This window comes from Microtus ochrogaster, unplaced genomic scaffold (genome assembly GCF_000317375.1).
Source record: "Microtus ochrogaster isolate Prairie Vole_2 unplaced genomic scaffold, MicOch1.0 UNK41, whole genome shotgun sequence".
NCBI classification, from domain to species: domain Eukaryota; kingdom Metazoa; phylum Chordata; class Mammalia; order Rodentia; family Cricetidae; genus Microtus; species Microtus ochrogaster.
In genome coordinates, this window is record NW_004949139.1 from 695,856 (window position 1) to 706,129 (window position 10,274).

General features: G+C 50.7%; 1 protein-coding gene across 4 annotated transcripts in view; it reads right to left on the minus strand.

Annotated features, from left to right (window-relative positions):
• Nucleotides 1-1,072: 1,072 nt before the first annotated feature.
• P2ry6 (pyrimidinergic receptor P2Y6) overlaps nt 1,073-10,274 on the minus strand; it is a 23,236-nt gene continuing 14,034 nt past the window's right edge. Inside the window, exons 2-5 of one of the 4 annotated variants that reach the window (XM_005368779.3) lie at nt 6,771-7,087; nt 6,412-6,499; nt 3,104-3,306; nt 1,073-2,654 (exon numbers count right to left, since the gene is read on the minus strand). In XM_005368779.3, coding sequence (XP_005368836.1) covers nt 1,616-2,620 — 1,005 coding nt within the window. In that variant the 5' untranslated portion in view covers nt 2,621-2,654; nt 3,104-3,306; nt 6,412-6,499; nt 6,771-7,087 and the 3' untranslated portion in view covers nt 1,073-1,615. Of the gene's footprint in view, nt 2,655-3,103; nt 3,307-6,411; nt 7,088-10,274 lie in introns of all 4 variants that reach the window. The other 3 variants (XM_026790130.1, XM_026790131.1, XM_026790129.1) reach the window with 3 other exon arrangements.

Sequence of the window (10,274 nt, forward strand, 5' to 3'; positions counted from 1 at the left end):
TCTGTCTGTCTCTGTCTCTCTCTCATTGTATATATGTGTTGTTAGGAATGGACCCTAAACCTCAGTCATACTAGACAAGTTCTATACCACTGAACTATGTCTCCGGCACATGTCTTCTCCTCCTTTTTGAGACAGGGTTTTAGTAAGTTACTCAAGCTGGCTCCGAACTCATTCTGTAACCAAGTCAGGTCTTGATCTCCATCCTTTGGCCTCAGCCCCTCAAGTAACAACTTTAGGAGTTGGTTTTCTTGATCAAACTCAGAAGGTTGGGCTTGGCAACAAGTGCCTTTACTCACGGACCCCACACACATTCCAAAAACCTAAAGCAGTTACAGAAGTCTATAATCCGAAAGTTGTCTTCTGACCACTACACACAAAATAAATAAAATATGATTTTAAAAATTGAAAACAATGCAAAGAAACAAAGTGTCATATCCAGGCTCACCTCCAGCTAACCATGTATTCTCAGCTGGCATATACTGCGAACCGTTGTGCCCACTGTAGTTCTTCATAACTTCATAGAAAGAGCCTTGTCTACAGAGAGTTTGGAGAGACTTCTTGTTCCTTAATAATATACTGCTAAGGTTTACGTGCTGCGTGTTGCTGTAATTAATTCTAGATGCATAAACTACTCTAGCGTATAGATACATTGTCTTAATGGATATTCAGATATTGGCAGTATCAATGAACTCCTGCATAACTCTGAGTTCATGGTCAAAGGTGCGTGTGATAGAAGTGTTCAACATTAGGAGGCTCCGTGAAAGCCAGATGGAATAGCCCTGCATGGTTTTGGGTAATCCGGGTTTTCTGTTATATGACATGTATGTACTTCCCTTAAGCACCAAACCACACTGGGGTTGACCCTTGCAGGTCATCAGCCATCGGGAGGATGCCTCCTGGGTATTTCCAACCCGTAGTTCTTCATTCCCTGCAGGTTCCAGCCCATGTCTTGAACCCTATCCCAATTAAATCACTGCTTTGCCTTTACCTGTGGGGTGATGAAATCTGACTAAAGGGTTCATTTTGACCCGGGGGGTGGGGCATGGCCTAAAAACAAAAGCAAAATAACAAAACCCACAAAATTACATTTATTTATCTCTCTTATGCAAAAGTTTTGGAAAATGAATGGGAACACGAGCCTCCCCCAGCTTCTCGCTCCTTGTAAGAAGTGGGTCCCAGGGATCAAGACCTTGCCTTCATATACAAGATCATGCCCCAGCCTTCCCCTTCACCTTGTAAACAAGCAGAGTTGGGGGAAAAGACCTTTATTGAATTTTGCAGTGTTAGGGATTGAGCCCAGGGGATAGCACACTCTAGGCATGTGCTGCTGAACTATAGCCCCAACTCTGGATTGTCTGAGGCAGGGTTTCCCCATGGATCAGACTAGCCTGGAGCTTGCTATCTTCCAGTCATAAGATCCTGAGTTCTGGGATAACAAGCATGAACTGACCAGCCCCTGAAATACAGGTGTTTTAGCTTTGTGGTTGACGTAGAACTTCTTTAGGGCCGGGCCCAGGCCTGTTGAACCAAGTTTTACTTCTCTGTAAAATTTGGGCTTGTGGGGGAAGCTTCTGGCACCATGGCCCCCCATGGCAAATACGCAGCTGCCAGTGCCTCAGGGTTTGCCCTGAGGCCTCAGACTCCGCTTCTGCCACTTAACTGTGAGCTTCTGTAGGAGCTCATGTGGATGCCGCCGGAACTTCTGCTGTGTGAAGTAGAAGAGAACAGGGTCCAGTACACTATTGGCACTGGCAAAGGGCCGGGTGCCTTTGTAGGCAGCTGCAAATGTCTCCAGTACAGGGCAAGAGACACCGGGTGTCGACCGCACCGCCAAGTAAGCTGTCTTGGTGATGTGGAAAGGAAGGAAACTGATGGCGAAGACAGCCGCCACCACCACAGCCATACGGGCTGCCTTGCTGCGCCGCTCTTGGGCCACAAGTCCTACTGGGCCATCCTGGCGGCACAGGCGGCGGGCCATGCAACAGTAGCAGGCCAGTAAGGCTGTGAAGGGCAGCAAGAAGCCGATGACCGTGAGAGCCATGCCATAGGGCAAGTAGCGGGTGGACAGGATGGGTGGGCTCAGGTCATAGCAGACAGTGCGGTTGCGTTGGATGCCCGTGGCAGCAAAGACTGCTGTGGGCAGGCACTGAGCTGTCACGGCCAGCCACACTGCTCCACATACCACCCAGGCAGCACGGCGACCGCCACGCTTGTGCCAGGGGGCCAGCGGGTGGCAGATACCCAGGTAGCGCTGGAAGCTGATGCAGGTGAGGAACAGGATGCTGCCATGTAGGTTGGCATAGAAGAGAAAGCGCACGAGGCGGCAGGCCAGGTCTCCGAAGGGCCAGTGGTCCCCTCTGGCGTAGTTATAGATGAGTAGGGGCAGTGAGCAGGCGTACAGCAGGTCTGCCAGTGCCAGGTTCAGGGTGTACACAGCCGAGCGCGTCAGGGTCTGACGGGATGCGCAGATCTGAGCGATGACGCAGATGTTCAGCGGCAGGCCCACCACCAACACCACTGAGTACACCGGGGGTAGCAGCAGTTGCTTGAAATCCTCACGGTAGACACATGTAGTGGGCGGCAAGCCTGGTGTCTGGATGGTGCCATTGTCCCTCTCCATTACTGCCCAACTGCTTTTCCTATGCTTGGAGAATCTGGGGAAGTAAACACACCCTCTCAGTGCCATGCTCACCAGCTCCCTCGGCACTATGCCTTGAGATATCGGAACAACTAAGTCCTTAACTTTGTCTCCTCTTAAGGCTCATTGCCCCATAAAGATCCATACAGAACTCTTATGGAAATGTGTATTCCAATGAAGCTCAAGCTTGAGAGAAATCAAAGTCATTTCGTTTCTCTAGTATTTCATTTCCTCTCAGTGTTCCTAGTGAACTTCTTCATCTCTCACAACCCTAGTCAATTGTCTCTTCTGTGTGGGGGTGGGGTGGGGGGGAGAGGGATTGGTGGGTTTGAGTTCAAATCACAGCTGTGACCTTGGAGTGGGGATTTACCTCCTCACTCTCCCTATTGGAGGAATAAGGATGTTGTCTTAAGGTTAGAAGACTTCTGAGATCTCTGGGGGTAGGACTGTGGCAATGGTATGTACCTGTCTCATGCAGATGGAAGACCTTTTATGAGGAAGTACCAGGTTTGGTGTTTCTCCACGTCCTCTGTTCCTCCACGTTTCTCTGGTGGCTCTTAGTTTACCCCTGTGGACAGTGCACACACCGAGAGCTCACCAAGGAAAACGCCAATGATGCCAGCCTGAATGCCACCTTCAAACCCCATGTTCTTTCAGTCACAGCTCATCTGTAAAACAGGAGAGGTGACTCAGGTGATCCGGGAAATTTCCTTCCAGTCGATTTTAGTGGGTGGGAGTGGAGTTTGGGGCAGAGGCTACAGCAGCTCGGGTCGATCACCACTACTCTAGCACCCAAGCCAGGAGGCCCACAGTCTGTAACTCCAGCTTCAAAGGAGCCAATACCTCTGGTATTTGCTCACACACGAACGAACATACCCAGGCATACATGCAGATGGTTCAGCAGTGAAGAGCACTGATTGCTCTTCTAGAGGATCCCGGTTCAACTCCCGACACCCACATTACAGCTCATAACTGCCTGTAACTCCAGTTCCAGGGGCTCTGACACACTCACAAAAACATACAAGCAGGCAAAACTCACAAAAGGCATAAAGAACAAGCAGAGGTGGCCCCTGGTGGCCAGAGGGAAGCTCCAGTTCTCAGGGGGAACCAATCAGGAATCACGCTGACCAAGCGTTAGAGAGGTGGAAACTAGATGTAAATGTTATAACTAAATAAAAAAGCTTTCCCAGGAGAAATTTATCCTGGCTGGGGATGGTGTTCATCCGTATGTAGTGGCATTTCAATTGCATTTTAATAAATAAAGACTACCTGAAGATCTGAGAGTAAAACAGTGCCACTGGTCAGCCTTACAGACCAGGTAATGGTAACACACACCTGTAATCTCGGTAGCCATAATGACACGCACCCTTAATCTCTGTAGCCACACTAGTTGCCATAGAAACCGGGCAGTGCATGCCTTTAATCCCAGCGGTGCACGCCTTTAATCCTAGCACTAGAGAGGATTATAAAATGGGAGGAAGCTGGGCGGTGGTGGCGCATGCCTTTAATCCCAGCACTCAGGAGGCAGAGACAGGTGGATCTCTGTGAGTTCGAGGCCAGCCTGGTCTACAAGAGCTAGTTCCAGGACAGGAACCAAAAAGCTACCGAGAAACCCTGTCTCAAAAATCAAAAAAAAAAAAAAAAAAAAAAAAAAGGGAGGAAACAGCTCTCAGATGCAGTCTCCTTCTGAGATTCCTAGAGGAAGGATGGCCATTTCAGACTGAGGCAGAGGTAAGAGCACGTCTGGAGTCTGGACACTGTATGTTACTCTGTTGTCTTTGAATTGTTTGACTGCTGAGGAAGGAGCAACAGCTGCTAAAAGACATTTGATTATTAATGCTGCTGGATTAATCCAACCTACATATTTTGAAAATGCCTTGACTTCAAAATTTAAGTCAATGGATATGTTACTTTGGAGAAGAGATTTTTCTTTTGTTTGCACAGGAAGTGAGAGGCTGTGGATTCATTTTGGGTTAAGAAAAATAAGGTTTGATCAAGGAAGATCCCCCTGAGAAATCTCCAGTAGGAACAGATGGCCCAGATGACCTGATGGTTCTCAGTGCATTTGGTGCAGTTTCCTGTGTCCCTCCCTTAGCAGGCCGGGGGCTCTCTGACCACACTGCTAGAGAGATTTGGCCTCACATGGATAAGACTTAGTGGCCTCTTGTTTCTCCAGCCTCGGGGGAGACTGGTCCTTCTAAGACTTCATCCCCTGGGAAGGAGCAAGAGCTGCAGAAGGCCTCTGAATAGGCCTCAGGCACCATCTGCTCCCTGATGACACTGCACTCTGTCTCTGAGGACCAAGAGCTGAGTGTTGCCCTCCTGCAGGGGGTGAAGAGAGGGAGGGATCCTTTGACCCCAACTGTGAGCAGTAACTGACTTTGGCTATCATATCTGTCATTCATTCTCAGACCCTAAGGCCTAGACTATCTCAAATCACAGCTTTTTTCCCGACTCCAGCTATGCTGCCTGCAAGAGGTTGCTCTGCTCTCGAGGAAACTTGTGCAGTCCTCTGGCTTTGTCCTCTCCACACTCCTGTCGTTCCTGCTCTTCCTCAGTCACTGCATGGCCACTGCGACAGACCTAGCACCATCGCTGGCCTGTCCATCTCATCTCAGCCCTCCTGCTGAGTTCCCAGCCACGCCTGTCCCACCCGGCACTGGCCCGTTTGCTCACGGCAGACTCACAAGCAGCACCCATCACCATCTTGGGTCCGTGGTACCAATGTGCTGGGGCAAAGGATACTCAGACACGCTGTAGCACCGCTGGCTTCACTTTGGACAGCTTCCTCTGCTCCCTGACCCTGCTGGTTCTGACTGAAATAGCCCTTGTGTGTGGAGGGCACCTCCCTGCCGCTCCCACACCTTAGCCTGGCAGAAACAGCTGAACAAAAGGCATCCATCCCAGAACTCTGTCCAACCATGGGAGGAGGGCACAAAGGGACCCAGCCGCACAGACCCAGCTCTCCCTCAGTGTTCTCATCTGTTAAGTGGGTTATGGCAGTTTCCAGTCCTTCCCTTAGCCACCAGGGATCCATTCAGTTCTCTGACCCTGTACCCTGTACCCACCCTCCATTTTCCATTCATCTGGTAGGTCATCTACTAACATTCCTGTCCGCACCTCTCTCGAGATGGCAATCCACTGGTAAGGTCCGTCCTTACCCAGCCACTCTCACATTTCCCTTCCCACATGCCCCTTTGCCACAGTCTTTATTAAGCGCCTACTGTTTGTCATCAACTCCCCGCACACATCCCTGTTAACAGTCACAGCACAAAAACCCAGGCATGAGAGTGGGTGTGGAGACGGGCATAGAAGAGGCTGTGGAGCTGCTGGGACACCGGGAGGGTGAGAGAGAGGATGAGAGATGGCTCCTCGCGGTTCTTCAGGGAGGGTAGCCTGAAGATGGTTTTTGGTGTGGAGCCACTGAGGCAAGTGGGTGGGGGGAGGGCAGTTCAGGAACGGATCCAAGCTGGGCCTCTGCTCCCACTGCCTCTCTTGGCTGCTGGCTACAATGTGACAGTTGCCACCTGTACGTTGAAATACCGTAGGCAAGGACTCTTCATACTCTGTCACTTGTAGAAGTGATATCCATGCAGAAGCTTACCCCAAGCCCACGTTACAGGACTGGGGAACCAAGGGAGAGCCAAAATTTTGAACCAAAGTGAGATCAAGTTTGAAGAGCAGGTAAACACTTGGCCAGCTGTGTATAAATTGGGCACCTACCGTTTATTTGGGTGTGTGCCAGGAGATCCAAGCAGGCTCGGTAATCTTACCTTCTTCCCAGTATTTAGCTCCTTGTGGTGTTCCCAGAACAGTCTCCTGTGGCCCAGCGTAGGTCAGGGTTGAGGCAACTTTAAAGACCTAAGGGAAGATGGGGTGCTGGCCCTGGAGCAAAGCATGGGTTAACACTTCTAAATAGCTGTGGCTTCTGCCGGGACTGAGGTGGTTCCTGCAATGAGAGCCTGAAGCCATGAGATGGCGCTAGTGGACAGCTGACGAGGACAAGACTAGTGCCCGTGCTACAGGGGCCTTCTGTCAGGCCGGCGCTGAGCAAACCCCATTCCTCTGGCCCTCCTCAGATTTCCTCTTATTTACCCACCTCAACAAGCTCAGGCCTCTGTCTGAACCTCACCCTTTCAATGCAGCTCACAGCAGCCACTTGCGTGCCCAGCCCGGAGTATCGCTATGATGCCGCATCTTCTGCCCATCTCTACTCCAGGTTCCTGGGTAAACCACCAGCAAAAACACTGCAGCCCTCACCCCACCGAGGGACAACCTCTTCTTGCTTCCTTTTCTTAGTCCAGGTCACAACTATGAGGTCGGTTCTGCAGCACCGTCAACGGAGTGCAGACGCCCGGAAGAACTGACTCAGCGCTCTTGGTACCCTTAGATCCCGGAGTCGCAGGACGCCCTTTGACTGATCCTCCGTGTCTGGAGGGGCGAGGAAGCCTGTGGGACAGAGGCAGGAGCTGGAAGCCTGAGTCACCACCTACTAACATTCCCTGCTCCCGCTGGACCTGAGATGAGGCTTCCAAACTTGGACTCTCTGCCTGCTGGGAAGCCACGCTGGGAAACCCCCTTGCTGTGTCCCAGCCTTGTGAATTTAGCAGCAAAGGTGCAGGATGGTGGGGTTAAGACTTGGCTTCCTTCTTCTGAGTCAGGCTAAGACCCAGCCTGCTGTGTGGCTTAGAGCCTGCTATCCAACCCCTCTGAGCCTGAGAAACTTACAGTAGCTGTGTTCCCTTCCTTTCAGAGTTACACCCTCTATTCCAGGTACCACCCAGCCCTGATCCTGTGTGGCATCAGCCTGAGTACCCTGGAGCCCACCTCCAGACAGACTGAGGTCGGTTCCTTATGCCAGTCCCTGGTACCTGGGGAACAGTTCTGGTCCCACCAGGCTACAGTTGGCAAAGCCAGCACAAGGCAGCAGGCATCTGCTTTCTCTTCTCTCTTTTTACTTCCCCTTTCCCCTCTGTGGAGCAGGGACCAAGTGGAACCGAAAGCTCATTTTGAGGATGAAGAAACAGCTGCAGCCTGGGACTGGGGCCCCTTCCTTTGTTTCCTTGGGTAGAAATTCCATAGCCCTCCTTGTGGGACCACAGGCTCTGCCATCCCTTCCCCTCACTGTGGACCCAGTGACTGCTCAGCCCAGAGGACTGCAGAGCATAGAGCCCCAGGAACCAGGCTTCCGGTGATGGTGGAAGAGAGGGCTCAGGCCTAGCACTTGGCCTCCCCTGCAGGTGGACCTGCAAAAGATCATTTCAGAGCCTTGCGGATGTGGGAACATGACCTGCCCATGTGAGAGGAGTGGGGTCCTTGGGCCCCATGACCACCTCAGGGATGGTGGGACTCCCCGCTGGGCACCTGGAAGTCCAGATTGGAGTTCTGACCAATGGTTGAGAAGGAGAGAGGTTTTGTCAGGCTTGCAGAGCTGGGAGGAGTGAGGCTGAAGTTGCCACAGCTGCCTAAACTCTGTGCCAGGCATGATGCTGTGTCCTGGAGCTACAACCACGAAGAGCAGGCTGTCAAAATCCAAGGGTGGCAGAGTAAGGACAGGGAGCACCATGGGACTTCTGGATCCAGCTATGCCGAAGGCTTTAGCCTCCCGCTGAACTGTGGTGGTACAAGCCAATCAATTCTTGTTTTGTCTCAGTCCACTAGACCCGGGTTTCTGTCCTTTGATATCAACCGTCCAAAACTAGGTGTGGTGATGCAAGCCTGCAATCCTTACAGTTGGGAAGTAGAGTCAGGGGTATTAGGAGTTCAAGGTCATCCTCAGCTACCTAGCAAATTAGAAGATGGAGCTGTCAGTAGAGTATTTGCTTAATGTTAGTTCACTAAACCCTGGCTCCAGTTCACAGTGCTCTACAGCACAGGCATGGGGAGATGGGAGCTGGAAGACCCAAAGTCTAAGGTCACCCTCACTATGTGAGTTCAAAGCCAGCCTGGCATACATGAAATTTTTATCTCAAAAAAGAAAGAAAGAAAGAAAGGAAGAAAGAAGGAAGGAAGGAAGGAAGAAAGAAAGAAAGAAAGAAAGAAAGAAAGAAAGAAAGAAAGAAAGACAGAGAAAAGAAGGGGCTGGAGAGATGGCTTAGTGGTTAAGAGCTTATACTCTTCTTTCAGAGGATCAAAGTTTGGTTCACAGTCTTCAAATCAAGTGCTCACAACTGTCTATAATTCGCGGGAGTCTGGCACTCTGACCTCCACAGGCACCCACAATCATCTGCACATACCTATACACATATACATAGTTAAAATGTGTGTGGCCGGGCGGTGCTGGCACAAGCCTTTAATCCCAGCATTCGGAAGGCACAGGCAGGTGGATCTTTATAAGTTTGAGGCCAGCCTGGTCTACAAGAGCTAGTTTCAAGATAGGCTCCAATGCTACAGAGAAACCCTGTAGAAGGAAAAAAAAATGTGTATTTCTGGCCAGGTTTTCTCTGTGCAACAACCCTGGTTGTCCTGGAACTCATTTTGTAGACCAGGATGGCTTCAGACTCACAAAGATTGCCTGCCTCTGCCTCTTTAGTTTTGGGATTAAAGGCGCAAGTCCCCACCACTTTGCTTTAAATATATATTTTTAAATCACCATCTTGACTGTAGTTCTGACCTACAGTAGGGTCTCCACCTCCTTTCACGGAGTTTTGTCCAGAATCTCATCATCTCTGCCTGGGAAACTAGAAGAGGAGGGCAGGTGGGGCAGAGAAACTGTCGCCTGGTGGAGCACGGTGGCAGTTCTCAGAGTGACCACAGTTACCTCAGTAGCTCTTGGTGGGACAGCAGAACCCATTTGGGCTCCACTTGCTGTATGTTCTAGAAAGGTCACTTTACATCCTTGGGTCCCCATCGTCCCTGATACTCAATGCTAATTTCGTGACTGTCCATTGACCTTCTCTATAAATTGGCTCTTGCACAGTTCCCGTTGGATGGGTGAATAGACAGGGACAGGTTGCAGGAAGTGGGTCAGGAGGTGAGACTTTAAAGGACACACCTTGTTCTCCTCCTCTTCTTCCCCCTCTCTACCTGCTGGCCGCCATAGGGGAGCGGCTTTGTTCCACCATGCCCTTTGCTATAACATTTCTGCATTGCTGCAGGCCAAGAAAGGGCAAGCTTGGAAACCATGAACCCAAATAAATCCTTAAGTGATTGTTCCTCAGATTTTGTCACAGGGATGACGAGGCTTAGACAAGTTGATACTTTTCCAAGGTGACAGTGAATCAGTGGCCAACTGGGAGCTGGATGCAGATTTGAGTAATGATAAAGTCTGTGCTGGGAAGAGGGGTGACATTTCCCTACCAGAAACCTGAAGCCAAAGTGGTTAGGAGTTTGTCATGTACACAATAGACCCCTTGTGGCACCGTTTCCCGGGAATAGGTTAAACAATGGAGGTTAAGAGTCAGGGCCACGGGTCTGGATCAGAAAGACTGACTTCCTCCCTCCTACTTTGTGAGATACTGGATACAAGACCTGTTTTGCTTTTCGGTCTCCAGCTCCCTGGAGATCCTGGATGAGTGAATCCTGCCCATGAATATAAGCCACAGGGCTCTATCCTCGATGCTATTGGGTTCAGTCAATTACCGTGTGTGTGTGTGTGTGTGTGTGTGTGTGTGTGTGTGTGTGTGTCTGCTCGCGC